The 15,072-nt window shown below is 38.7% G+C and overlaps 1 protein-coding gene across 1 annotated transcript; it reads left to right on the plus strand.

The window, feature by feature from the left end:
- The first annotated feature begins 874 nt into the window (after positions 1-874).
- On the plus strand, positions 875-3,291 carry Eddm3b (epididymal protein 3B). Its single transcript, XM_047541920.1, has 2 exons — positions 875-1,022; positions 2,479-3,291. The coding sequence occupies exon 2, from the start codon at positions 2,497-2,499 to the stop codon at positions 2,935-2,937; it is 441 nt and encodes a 146-aa protein (XP_047397876.1). The 5' UTR covers positions 875-1,022; positions 2,479-2,496; the 3' UTR covers positions 2,938-3,291.
- Positions 3,292-15,072: the final 11,781 nt, after the last annotated feature.

Below are 15,072 nucleotides of genomic sequence, written 5' to 3' on the forward strand. Positions count from 1 at the left end.
GATGGCTGAGGCAAGAGGATCACAAGTTCAAGGCCAGCCTGGGAAACATAATGAGATCCCATCTCAAAATAAAACATAAAAAGGGCTGGGGATATAGTTCAGTTGGTGGAGCATCCCTGGGTTCAAACTCCAGGAAAGAGGAGTCTGGATATATGTGCATGCATGTGATTGTGACCTTATTTGTCCTTGGAATCATCTCTAAGGTATCCAAACTCAGATGCCCAGAATACCTCCCTTGTCACTAAAGAACTAGGGTATAGGAGGATGTAAAGAACGTGCTCTGAACCAACCCCCAGCCAGTTTACTGGCACATGATTCTTTATTATTCCAGGAATGCTTAATATGAGTTGAAGTCTGAAGGTAAATTCTGGATGTAAGCTGAACATTCTGATATTCTAAAAATAATGTGACCCAGTGAGAAATTCCATGATGGTGACTTATCTATAAGCCACCCTTGAAGGCATTGCTAGAAGGCACATTTCAGTATCTCAATCTATCCATAAACTGCTCCTTTGACTAAATGCTCTTTCTCCTTTCAGGAAAGTACCCACAGTTCATACCTCCAGAGGTGGTTTTTCTCCCTGAAGTTCCCATAGAACATAGCCAGACTTTACCCAGAAGTTAGTCAGGCAGTGAGTTTAGGAGCCAGATCTCTAGTTGTCTTCTGAAAACTATAGATAACCCTCTCTGGGGTCACTCTTCGGTGCCTGCAATTCCTTTGTACCCAGGAGTCATTCTTTGATGTTTACAGCCTTTGCTCGAGGCTGTTCTCAGAGTGAACCCAAGTGTTCTACATGAGAAGGTGTAGGATCAGGTTCACACAAAAAGATATCCTTGACCCTGCCCTCCCTCCACCACCACTACAAATCATCAGGAGTGCTGTGCCTCCCACTGTCATTCCTTTGTCCACTGCTGAATACTCTTCTTCGGGCACTAAGAGAAGAAAGACACAGACTCTGCTCTTCCAATCCATCTACTGATACCAAGTGCAACCAGTGACAGGATCTACAAATCTGAATAAGGTGAGGTAGAAAACTATGCATAGGAAGCTTGGGTGAAAGGCCCAGAAACACTGGAAGGAGCCTGATTGGCCTCTTAGATAGTAAAGATTGAAATCACAGAAAAGGGAGGCTTAAATGTAATTCAGTCATAATCCCACTAATACAGCCTTTCCTCTACCTGCTCCTCCCTCCAAACTCTGATCTTCCAAAGCATATACACATCCTAATAGACTCCCACAGGTCCATCTTGAGGGAAATATTAAGCCCATTGGAGGACACTGATGTTCAGAGTTGCAAATCAGGTTAGAGATTCAGTAGGATCAAGTACATTCCTCATGCAAATGAGGGCAGAGACCTAGTTTAAGGGGGAGACTTTTCAAATAACTCAACTCTCTCTTCTAGGTCAGAATTACTCCTGTGAGGGCAGTTTTAGTCTTAGTGCTTCCTTGATTAGAGCAATATTTCGAAACCGGAGATTCTTTATCACAACATTCTCAACAAGCAGCTCTGTCAGGTTGAGATCATTTGTCATGATGGTTGGCGAAACAGCCCCTGAGAAGGGATGTGGTAGTTACTTTAGAACCAGGCTTTTTGGGTCTAAAGCCAACCTCACCCAGTCAACATAATTGCAGCCTGGACTATGATTTCAGAGAAACAAAGCCTTCCTGCCTAGAAAATATCTCCCAAGTAGTTACTCATCTTCTACATGCTCGTAAAAGGTGACAGCCCTTTCTACTTTGCAGACATAAAGTTTAAAATACCATATTCTTGCTGGGGAGATAGCTCAGTGTGTAGAGTGCTTGCCTTGTAAGCATAAGGCCCTGGGTTTGATCCCCAGCACCCAAAAACAAAACAAAACAAAACAAAAAAATACCATATTCTTTTGGACACATGATTTCCTGAGAGTCAATGGGGGGGGGGAGGAGCTAACTACAAAGTTAGTTGTACTTCTTTGGGTTCCTTGGGTCATATAGAGGGGAGGGCAAATAGAAACTGTTTAGAATTCTTAAAATAAACTTCATCTACTTTTTCTAAATTTTGTCCTTGGCACACTCAGTCTGCAACACATTTTTATTTCCCATAAATATTATCTAAAGAGAGTTGTCATCTAAGCTGGGCACAGTGGTATATGTCTATAATGCCAGCAACTTGGGAGGCTGAAGCAGGAAGATCACCAAGTTCAAGGCCAGCCAGGACAACTTAATAAGACCCTAAGCAACTTAGTGAGACTTTGTCTTAAAATAAAAAATAAGAAGGGTTGAAAATGTAGTGTGGTGGTAAAGCATCCTGGGGTTGAATTCCCAGAACTGCCCCCCCACCCCCCGCCAAATAAAAGGGTTATCATCTTCTAGTATAGGAACCAAGTAGTGAAATTGGGCCCAAGTGCCCTCATTGGCAGGAACAGGAATTTTGAAGTGGAGCTCGACCCTCAAGGCATGCCTTAATACTTTCCTTTCTCTTCTCTGTGCACACACAGGTGGCCCTGGTCACTGAGATGGCATCCTCTCTAAAGGTCTGTGGCACTCTCTTGGCCTTACTGTGCCTCCAATGCAGTTTACTTGTGCACAGTGAGAACATTTCCAGAAGACAATTTATGGAAGCACACCACCTAAATCCAGGTCAAGATTTTTCTTCCTACAAATGTAATAACCTCATGAAAAAAGAAACTCTGAGACACAAGCTCTCTCATCAGTTCATTTATATCTCATGGTACAAAATCGAGCATATGTGCCTTAGTGGCAAATGGAATGACCGTTATAGAAATGCATATGTATGGGCCCAGAATCCCATCAAAATACTCGCATGTCACTGGAATAAATTAAAAAATAACTACATAGAGAGCAGGAGCTACAACCATGTTCAATTCCATTGTAGCATGGATGGGTATGTTGACAGTATAGAAGACGCACAGATCATACAGCCTATCTTCAACTAGACCGTCTCCTGGGACCCCGTGTTTGGGGAGAGCATTTCATGGTTTTCAGGTGATGTCCCTGCATACATCAACAGCCACTGCCACTCCTCAGTTTGTATTCATGTGTCAATGTTTTCCAGTTAAGAATTATGTATCACATAGTTCCCTGATTCTACAATTTTGTTTATGTTGTTCTCTGCCTGTAATAATATTCTGTCCTCATTTACCTAAGTTACTCCTATGTATTACTTCAAGATTCAGCTCCTGTGACATCTCTTCTTGACTATCCAGGACTTTCCTGACATTGACATCTTTTTACCTTCCCAGGGTATAATAATCTTCCCTTCTGTAAATAAAGTATGTTATTCCAGCGTGTGGGATGTGCATATTTATGTGTGCAGTTTGTATTATATCACTAGTATGAGCACTGTGGATGCACTTACTATAGAGTATGAGTAGATGTGATTGTATTGTATATAGGTCTGTGTGTGCTTAAGTGTATCTGATATGTTTATATATCTGATGGGTGTATAAATGTGTTTGTGTGTGCTAAACTGAAAGCAAGCCATGGCCTAAGATTTGTTGTGATAGATCCTTAGTTCCACCCAAATAAGTGGCACAGGCAGAGTTGAATGACAGTCACATGGCTCCTGGCTCACAGTAGTACTTCAGGGAAAAATGATTTTCTTTCCTCATTCTTTGGCTAAAACAGATATGATAAGTGCCCTTCAATCATCTGCTTTCTCTGGTATAGAAGAGGGGTTTCGAATATACAAACCGTAGTAGGCTATGAACACCTTCAGAAGCTATGAACACCTCGGATCAAAAAGAACCCCTCCTACATCAACCAGACTGAGACACTACTACTGGACTCATTCATTAGGAACATTTCTAAGAAGGTCAATTCTTTTTAGATGGGTTAAGTCATTTCATTTCCTGATAAGATTCCACATTAAGTAGAAGATAATATCACAAGTGAATTTGCCTGATAATAAACATTTACATTTGGCAGGGAAATAAAGTAGGGGTTGGAAGACTTCAAAATGTCATGTTCCTCAAGAATGAGATTTTAGACTTAAATATTGTTATAAGGAAGTAAGTGGGAGAAGAAAATGTTGGGGATGCAAGCAGGTAGAGCATATAAGAATTCTATTGGTAAACTAGGGAAGAGAGAAACAGGGTAAGAAGAATGTTCTCTTCATATGGTTTTGCCTAGGATGGTATGGGCAGGATAAATACTAAGCATTCAAGTACCTTAAGGTCTTTAGTCTCCTGCAATATTACATGACTCTGATCCTGAAACAATCAGAGAAAAGACCAAGGTATCAACCTTTCTAATTAGGTGACCGCACACCTTCCTATAACTCTGGTGTCAGTCAGTGACCAGTATATGTAGATGGGTCATCATGTTCCTAGGGAAATCCCTGAGCTTTGCAATTTTTCAGTGAATCAAGGGATGAACCGACACCTGGGGAATGATAACCTATATTAACCAAAATCACAAGAGATTAGTTTGAAACCAAAGTTCTTCATCAAGATCAATTTACATATGGGGAATACTAGTTGTTGGTTTTTTTTTCTTCCATGTGGTAAATACTCTTCATAATGTAGCTTAGAAGGGGAAAAACATTTTCCTTCTAGATTCTTGCCTGAGGTTCATGCAACAGAAATCATATTAACAACAGAAAAACAAATGGAAGTTTATTAACGTATATCTTCTATATACATGGGGGACATTAGGGACGAATAACTCAGAGGGGGCTAATTAGCAACTAGGTGAGGCAGGCAGTTTTAGGAGCAAGTTCCTGTACTTTGGGATGGAAGGTGCAGAGTTACTGACCTTTTAAAATACTATTAATTCATCTTCAAAATTGTTTTTCTTTTTATTTCAGTTAAGGCTCTTTGGAGAAACTTATAGAGAACCAGTCAAAATCACCTGAATCTGAATCATTCTCTTTAGGTGACCTGGAATAAACATTGCTCATAATGCTAAGTTCTCTGCCTAAGAGACATGAGTGTTTTCTTATTTTTTAATTCGAGAATATAATTATTACCTCAAACTAACCATGCTCAGGACTGTGCCTGCCTCTACATCTGATGATGAATCTTTCCTACATGAATGGTATAATTTTCCCCAAAAAAACCCCTCGCTTTCTTTGGGGAGAAGACCGCTTTTGCAAATTAACTCCAGTGTTCTTGCTGCAAGTAATAAACTTCTCTCCACCCTTTTATGTTCTGGTTGTGCCCTCATTGGCTTTGCATTCACCAAGAGGCAAACCCGTTGCATCTGGTCACAGCTAAATACTGTACATAAATGCTGTTGGGGCTCAGAAAAGAACATCTTAAAGCACGGAACTTTGGCATGCTAAATGCCTTGATTAAGTAGGAACCAATCTCTGTGACTTTCTCCCACCCCGCTGTCTCTTGCTCTTCTTTCCTTCTTGAAGCAGAGTGGTGCTCTTTCTGAAGTTCCCTTATCTGATTAGGGAAGTTCCTCCTGAATGCAATTATCACGAACCCCTTCTCTACAATCTCATTAAACAAAAGATATTTATTCTTGGAAAATAGGACTAAAGGTCTGAAACCTCATCTAGAAAGACTTCGTGGCAAGCAATCATCTATTCTTCTGAAGTCTGTTATCTGAGAGACTTCATGCACAGAGCAAAGTCTCCTGTTTGGCATGCATTTATTTCCTTTAATTCCCTTTATCTCCCATAAACTATCACCACACCCTCCACCCTCCCTACTCCCAGAATCCCAAGCCCCTCTTCCCTCCAGTAGCCAGAAATGCTTTTTACACTTCAACCATCTGGACCTTCTTTGAGTCTTCTATTGAAACAAAACCCCTCTTAAGTTAAAATCTCCAAATTGTTTTAGCCCCCGAAGGTCCTCATACTGAGAATGGAGGCTGAGAGGCAGCCCACTGACCTTGGTGGGTACCTGGGAAACAGAATGTGACCTGTTTCTCAATCTAGCTAAATCTACATATGTACATTTCCAAACTTTAGTCCTATTGTGCCTCCTTTCTTCTTCTTCTTTTCATTCTTTTTAGTTATATATGACAGTAGATTCCATTTTGATATAATTATATGAGCATGGAATATATCTTTTTCTAATTAGGAACCCATTCTTGTGGATATATACAATGGTGAAGCTTACTGTTGTATATTCATATATGTACACAGGAAGTTATGTCAGATTCATTCCACTGTCCTTCCTTTTCTTACCTCTCCTCCCTTCCCTTCATTCCCCTTTATCTAATCCACTGAACTTCTATTCTTCTACTCCTCCTCCCCCTTATTGTAGGTTAGCTTCCATATATCAGACAAAACATTCAATCTTTGGTTTTTTTGGGATTGGCTTATTTCACTTAGCATGATAGTCTGCAGATCCATCCCTTTACTGATAAATGTCATAAAGTCATTCTTCATTATGACTGAGTAATACTTCATTGTGTATATATACCACATTTTCTTTATCCATTCGTCTGTTGAAGGACCCCTAGTTTGGCTCTATAGCTTAGTTATTGTGAAATATACTGCTATAAACATTTATGTGGCTGCATCACTGTAGTATGCTGATTTTAACTTTTTAGATATACACCAAGGAGTGGGATAGCTGAGTCAAACAGTGGTTCCATTCCTAGTTTTCTGAGAAATCTTTATACTGCTTCTCAGAGTGGTCACACCAATTTGCAGTCCCATGAGCAATGTATGAGTGTACCCTTTTCCCCACATCCTCACCAACATTTATTGTTATTTATGTTCTTGATAATTGCTATTCTGACTGGAGTGAGATTAAATCTTAGTGTAGTTTTAATTTGCATTTCTCTAATTGCTAGAGATGTTGAACATTTTTTTCATATATTCGTTGACCATTGGTATTTCTTATTTTGAAAAGTGTCTGTTTAGTTCCTCTGCCTATTTATTGATTGGGTTGTTTGTTTCTTTGCTTATTTGTTTTTGGTGTTACGTTTTTTAAGTTCTTTGTATAGCCTAGAAATTAATGCCCTATCTGAGGTGCAGGTGGCAAAGATTTTCTCCCATTCTGTAGGCTCTCTCTTCATGCTCTTCATTGTTTCCTTTGTTGTGAAGCAGTTTTTTAGTGTGATGTCATCTCATTTATTGATTTTTTTATTCTACTTCTTGTGTTTTCAGAGTCTTGTTGAAGAAGTTGGTTTCTAAGCCAACGTGATGGAGTATTAGGCCTACATTTTCTTCTAGTAGGTACAGCATTTCTTGTCTAATACCTAGGTCTTCAATCCACTTTGAGTTGAGTTTTGTGAAGGATGAGAGATAGGGGTCTAATTTCATTCTACTGCAAAGGATTTCCAGTTTTCCCAGCACTATTTGTTGAAGAGACCATCTTTTCTCCAATGTATTTTTTTGGGATCTTTGTCTAGTATGAGATAATTGTATTTATGTGAGTTCGTCTCTGTGTCTTCTATTCTACTCCATTGGTCTTCACATCTGTTTTGGTGCCAATACTATGCTGGTTTTGTTACTATAGCTCTCATATGGTCTGGTATTGTGGTGCCTCCTGCTGCACTCTTCTCACTAAGGATTACTGTGGTAGTCTGGGTCTCTTATTTGTCCTAACTAATTTCATGATTTCTTTTTCTATTTTTATGAAGAATGTCATTGGAATTTTAGTGGGAATTGCATTGAATCTGTGTAGTGCTTTGGTAGTGTTGCTATTTTGGTGATATCAATTCTGCCTATCCATGAACCTGGGAGGTCTTTTCATCTTCTAAGTTTTTCAATTTATTTCTTTAGTGTTCTATAGTTTTCATTGTAGAGGTCAATCACCTCTTTTGTTAGATTAATTTCCAAGGTTTTTGTGTGTGGGGAGATTCTTTTTCTTTTCTTTTTTCTTTTCTATTTTTTTTTTTTTTTTTTTTGAGGTTCTTGTGAATGGGATAATTGTTGTAATTTCTCTTTCAGTTGGATTCATTGTTGGAGTATAGGAACACAATTGATCTATGGGTGTTAATTTTGTATCTTGCTATTTTGCTGAATTCATTTATCATTTCTTGAAGTTTTATGCTGGAGGTTTTTTTTTTTTGTTTTTTTTTGTTTTTTTTTTTTGGGGGGGGTCTTCTAAATATAGGATCATGTCAGCAAACCGATTGTTTGAACTCTTCTTTTCCTGTTCATATTCCTTTAATTTCTTTCTTTTTCCTAATTGTTCTGGCTAAAGTTTCAAGGACTATGTGGAATAGAAGGGGAAAAGGTGAAAGTGGGCATCCATACCTTGTTCCTGTTTTAAGAAGGAATGCTTTCAATTTTTTCTGTCTGGAATGATGTTGGCCTTGTGTTTGTCATATATAGCTTTTACAAGGTTCCTTCTATCCTTATTTTTTTCTAGCATTATAAACACAAATGAATGCTCTGTATTTTGTTAAATACTTTTTCTGCATCTGTTGAGATAATCATGTGGTTCTTGTCTATTTATGTGATGAATTACATTTATTAATCTCCAAATTTAACAGTGATCCATTTCATCTTTTGAATATAGCTCTGAGGTTTACTTTTAAAAGGGACATGTTTTCCTTTTCCTCTTTTCCCTCTCCCCAACCCTTACCTGGGAGCAGGGAACAAGATTACCTCGAGTTATCTGTGCTAGGTGTCTGCCAGAGGATCTAGCAGAACCCTAACACATCATCAGGGGACCCTGGGGCCCTCTACCAGAGTACACCTGGAATGTGGCCTTTGAAGACTTCCTTTAAAAGCCCTCTGTTTTCCTTGACAGGCAAAATCACAGCCTCTGGGCAAGAGTCCCCTGTGTTTCTCCTTTGCTAGCAAAGCAATAATACAACCTTTTCCTTTTTCTCAAAATCATATCCTCATTATTAAGTTGACACTAATTAGCATTGGGGACAAGGACTGAGCTTTCAGCTGCATATACATTGAAACCTCCTTGCATCCCTAAGATGAATCCTCTTCTTATAAAAATTTTCTGCATCCCTCAGTCCCTGAAAATGGAGATTTGAGGAAAAAAAAAAAACTTCTCCTCCATCTTCCTCAAAACTGACTTTGAATAAAACCTATTTTCCGTGCAAATCTGCTTTCTGAGCTTTAGTTGAATACTGTGAGCAGTAAGGACTTTCCTGTTATCACTATTTTGTGTGGCTCCCATGCACTTCATACAAATAAACTTCTCCCTGATCATGTATCTATTGTCAGTTTATTTCAGCAGATTCAATTGTGGAAACGCAGAGGGCAGAGGGGAATCCCCTTAGCCTCCACTGTTGCAGTAGAGATCAGCCAGCACCTGCAGAACCCCAGGCAGCAACCACAGAGACCCCCAACCCAGATTCTTGTATTCTTGCTTGTCAGAATTTCAAGAAAGACATGAGATTTAGTAAAAGAATTGCAATGATTATCAGAAGAGAAGGAAGATGTAAGAAGGGAAAGGGACAGGGACATCCTTGAGGGTGAGAATGGGTTCTCAGAGAGAAGAGTGATAAGGGCCCTCACCAAGTCAGGACTTCCTAAGGTGAGAAAGCTCCCTGTTGGGTTTCAGTTGCCCTTCACTGCCCTTTCCCTGCTCACCAGCTCATAGCTGACTGGCTTCCTAACATCTATTATTTCCTCTTCACCTAAAACAAAGAGAGAAGGGTGTGAAGAGGCATGATGTGCAAGAAAATGATGGTAAAAAGGGAAAGAACTGGTTATGTGGGTTTCATTGAAAGCCTTCTCCATCAAGAAGAGCTTGTTGTCCTTCACAGACATCCTTTTCTCTGGTCAGAAAGGAAGACATCAGTAGAAGTGGAGATTTTCTTTCTAAGTGTAAATTTACCTTACAAAAGGTAACTTATTTATACTTTGAGAGATCCTCCTGTATTTGTTGTTTCTCAGAAAGAAATGAATTCAGCTGGGTGTGGTGGCACATGCCTGTGATCCCAGCAGTTTGGAAGGTTGAGGCAGGAGAATGGCAAGTTCCTGGGCAATTCAGGGAGACCCTAAACAACTTAGGGATACCCTTTCTAAAAATAAAAAATAATGACTGACGATATAGCTCACTGGCAGAGTGGTTTGTCTAGCATGCAGGAGGCCCTGGGTTCAATCCCTAGTACCACAGAGGGTGGGGAGGAAGGAAGGAAGAAATTCTATGAACATTTTTGTTTTTGTGGTAGTGGGGATTAAACACAGGACTTCATGCATGCTAGATGAGTACTCTACTACTGAGTTACAACTCCAATCCCTCTATAAATGTTTTGATTAAAGGGTTAGCAGATGGTGATTCAAAACAGTAGAAAGAAAATGAATTCAAAGAATAATTAGTATAATAGCTTGGTACTGTTACTTTGGATTTCCCAGCATCCACCCTGTTTTGGATAACTGCATATTTATTTCCCTTAGGGAACTATTCTTCCTCTTTTTGTGTGTAATATTGTTGGAAATATCCATCAAGATTTCCAGTTTCCTCTACTGAACCAAAGTAAAGGTCATGAGATTCAAGCAGACTAACTGAATTCCCTCTTGTAGAAAACCTGAATATACAACCCAAAATATGACCCTGAAACTAGATTCTTACCCACAATGAATGAGCATTCTTGCTTCTCTTCATCCTCATCAACTTTTGATATTCAGTTTTTTGAATTTTAGCCATTCTAATAGGTGTGTAGTCTCTTCTCACTACTGTTTCAATTTGCAGTTCTCTAAAGACATATTGAGACATATTGAAGAAATTAGCATCCAGTAAATGGAATCAAAATTATTTTAAATGGAAAACACCTGGACAGCAGATATGCAAAGAAACACTGCACAAATTTAGCAAAGTTTCCTGAAAATTTAGCTGCCATTAACTCTTCCAGGAATTTTTCAAGGCATTTTCCTATTTTATTTATTTATTTATTTAGGTACCAGAGATTGAACTCAGGGGCACTCTATCACTGAGCCACTTTCCCAGCCCTTTCTACTTTTTATTTTGAGACCAACTCTTGCTAAATTGCTGAGGCTGATTTCAATCTTACATTCCTCCTGCCTCAGTCCCCCGAGTTGCTGGGAATACAGGCATGTGCTATAATGCAGGAATTTTCCTGTTTTAAAGAAGACTGACCCTTTGCATTCAGAAGAGTATATCTTCCATAAACCCCCATTAAGGAAAACTTCCAACTAGAGGAAATCAGATTCCCATTGGCACCCAAAGACCCTGAAGTCTGTCCTTTTCATTTTGTTCTGTTTTGTTTGTTTGTTTGTTTGTTTGTTTGTTTTCAGCTTATTCACAAGCCATCTCCTCCCCACCAGTGAAATTTAAAATGATATGTTTTCCTCTCAACATAATGATAAGCATCTTTTTACATGCTTATTTATCACCTGTATGTCTTCTTTGGTGAAGCATCTATTATAAATTTTGTCCATTTTTAAAACTTATTAAATTTCGTGTTATTGGAGGGCTGGGGATATAGCTCATTGGTAGAATACTTGCCTCAAATGCACAAGGCCCTGGGTTCAATCCCCATCACCAAAAAAAAAAAAAAAAAAATCCTGTTATTGGGGCTTAATATTTCTTTATACACATTGTGTAACAGTCAGTTACCAGATATATTTAATGCAAATATTCTCTACTTTTTTCTGACTTGTATTTCCATTCTCTTAACGGTGTTTGTTGTAGAACAGAAATTTTTTTATTTTAGTGAAGTCCAGCTTGTCCATTTTCTCTGAACCCTAGATTTTTCTCATATTTTATCTTCTAGGTAATAGATTTAGGTTTATGGACTATTTTGTGTTCATTTTTGTGAAAGATTTTAAATGTAGATCTATAAAATGTATAAGAATTAGAACTATAAGAATATTATAAGAAGATTTTTTTTCTTTCTTTTATTTTTGCATGTGGGGTCTAGTTGTTCTACTATCATTAGTTGAACTATCAAAGATCTTTTCACGATTTGTATGATCCATTTCTGGGCACTCTGTTGTATTCTATAAACCTATTTGTTGATTCTTTCACTAATACCTCACTGTCTGCTATAGTCTGGATCTTGGATGCCACACAAAGACCCATGTGTTTAAGACCTGATCCCTAACTTGTGACACTGTTGGAAGGTGGTAGAACCTTTAAGAGGTAAGAACCGGTAGAAGGAAGTTATGTCATTAGGAGCATACCCTTGAAGGAAATATTGGGACTCTCCTCTTTCTCTCTTTTGTTTCATAACCACCAGGGAAGTGTTTCATTCTAACATACTCTCCACCATAATATACCACAGGGTCAAACATACTCTCCACCACAATATGCCACAGGGTCAAAGCAAGAGGGCCAATTGACTAAGAACTAGAAGCTCTGAAACTGTGAGCCCTAATAAAGCTTGCCTCTTTCTAAGTTGACTATTTCAGAGTTTTGTCTTGTTTTGTTTTGCTTTTACAGTAACAGATAGCTGACCAACACTGTCCTAATTACTCTAGCTGTGTAGTATTTTGAAGTTTGGTGCTGTTAATCTTTTTCAGCATTGTGTTGACCATTCTGGATCTTGGCCTTTTCATATAAACTCCAGAAACAGTTTGGTAATATCCATAAGATAACTTTCTGAGATATTAATTAGGAATATGTTTATCCTAATTAATGTTTATCTTTGGATCAAGTTGAGAGAAACTGACATCATAAGAATATTGACTCTTCCTAGCCATGAAAATAGGATGTCTACATGTTTATTTACTTCTTTGATTTCTTTCATCAGATTTTTATATTTTTTCTCATATCAATCTTTTTATTTTGTTACAGTTAAACCTAAGTATAACTAAGTATATCACTTTTCTTTTTGCAATCTAAATTGTATGCTTTTAATTTTAAATTGTTCATTGCCAGTGCATAATAAAACAATTTTTATATATTAACCTTGTGTCCTGCAATTATCCTCACTGTAGGTAAACCATGAACAGTCTTAATTTCCTGTATGTAAATATCTACAATTAAAAACATTGAACAAGAGTGTTGTGTAACTACACTCAAGGAAGACTAATCTAGAAGCAATGTGTACAGTGTATTAGAAGGAAACAAGTCTAGAAGCTGGGAATTCATGTAGAAAGATTTTTTGTTTGATTTGGTACTGGGGATTGAACCCAGGGGCACTATTTTAGCCAGTTTTTTCACTGCTATGACTTAAAAAAAAAAAAAAAACTGACAAGGACTATTAGAGAGGAAAAGTTTATTTTGGTACACATGGTTCAGAAGTCTCAGTTTATAATGGCTGACTTCATACCTCCAGGCATGAGATGAGGCAAAAGAACATCATGGCAGAAGTGTGTGATTGAGGAAAGCAGCTGGAAACATGGCACTGGGAAACAAAGAGACACTAAGCTCAGTTCACTAAATATATGCCACCAAAGGTATGCCCCTATGACCCACCTCCTCCAGTCACACCCTGCCTGCCTACAATCACCACTCAGTTAATCCCTATCAGAGGATTAATACACTGATTAGGTTAAGATTCTCATAACCCAATCTGCTGCGAACAAACTACTGTTGGGCAAGTGGTCCCACAATTATGCATGAAGACGCTGAGTCCTAAAACTGACAATTTGTTTATTGGGGGAAGCTGGAGAGCCATCAAAACTGCAGACAGCTTTGTTCTTGCACAGCCCAACTTTTATAGGGCAGTGTGAGGTTAAATCTTAACTATGGCATCACATATGGAAAACAACTAACTTGTTGGCTAGTACTAAGAAAACATTTTTCCTGGTGACAAAACAGGATATATGCTCATAAAATGCCAGGAAACATACACCTAAATTACGTAGCAATAGTTCAGTTGGTGCCTTATTTTTCTCCTTCATCTGGGTCATCGTGCCCACAAGAATTAGCCTAGCATGAGGAGTTATTGCTGTCCTGCCACATTCACCATTCTAGTCGCCTTGGCTTTGGCTAATAAACAGGAACTCCGCATGCAGACTCTTCAGGGTGCGCTCTCAGTGACTTCAGGAGATTGGTCTCCAACATCAATCATTTCACCTCTAAACATTCTTGCAGTGTTTTACACATGAGTTTTTGGGGGACACCTAATTTAAACCATAACAGGCACTTTACCACTGACTTACTTCCCCAGTCCTGCTTTGAAATTTTTTTATTTTGAGGCAGTCTCTCTAAATTGCCCAGGCTGGTCTTGAATTTGCAATCCTGCCTTAGCTCCTGAGTTGCTGGTATTACAGGCATACGACAATACAATCAGTCCATGTGGGAAGTTTATTCAAGCCTTTCATGAGACAATGAGCTTCAGAATAAAGGCATTGAAAGGTTATTGAAAATAATACGCCTGAAAGATAGCCCCGAAGAAAAATGGAGAAAAGCGTGGCTCAGGAGGAGGGAGGGGAAACTAGCCAAGGATTAACCTCCCAGCAGATCCTTTCCTGATAACAATGGGTCCTGGGGAAAAGGGGCCAATACTAAATGCTGGACCCTAAACCTTAACATTCCCCCATGGCAAATCAGTCCTACCCTGTAAAACCAAAATCCCCTCTGTTACTAACAGCTATTTTCTCATCCAGAAAATGAGACCTATGGTGCCTGAGTTCACGAATGAATAAAGGCTTCTCTGAATCTTTTGAGGTCTGTATCCCATCCTTTTGCACTTACAGGCATTATATAGCACCGGTGGAAAGAAAAGGACAGATTTAAAGATAAATAACCTCAATTTGTCCTTCTCCTTCAAGCTTATGGGTTTGTTTGTATCGGTCTTCTCCCTTGCTACCCTCTTTGCCTAACTTCTAATTATTCCTCAAAATTCAATTCAGATGCCTTGTCCTCCACTAATCTCCCCACACCCCCTGTAATGTCCTTCATCACACTGAAAATGCTTGCAAGTATCGACTTGTACTGTACTTGACTATATACCTGTCTCTTTTATTAGATCATGAATCCCTGAATCTGAGAGGTCTGGCATCTGACTCAGTAAACATATGCATTAAGAACTAATTTATTCACATCTGTTGTTGGAATTCACAATGTTACCAAGTATGTGGCAGCAATTATATCAGATTTAGATGGTATATTTTCTCTTAAGAGACTGAAATCAAAGAGCTCCAAAAAACTGAAGCCTCCAATCAAGAAGGAAGCACTAAACCTGCATCAGGAAGTGATCAGTTCCTCAAACCTAGTTTGAATCATCTTGTTTCTTAAAACGGGTTTGCTCTTCCTCTATAAACAGTGATAATGACACTA

This window comes from Sciurus carolinensis, chromosome 2 (genome assembly GCF_902686445.1).
Source record: "Sciurus carolinensis chromosome 2, mSciCar1.2, whole genome shotgun sequence".
NCBI classification, from domain to species: Eukaryota; Metazoa; Chordata; class Mammalia; order Rodentia; family Sciuridae; genus Sciurus; species Sciurus carolinensis.

What these genes read in the sequence shown, in the direction of transcription:
- Eddm3b (XM_047541920.1), top strand. Translation starts at nt 2,497, where the DNA reads ATGGCATCCTCTCTAAAGGTCTGTGGCACTCTCTTGGCCTTACTGTGC.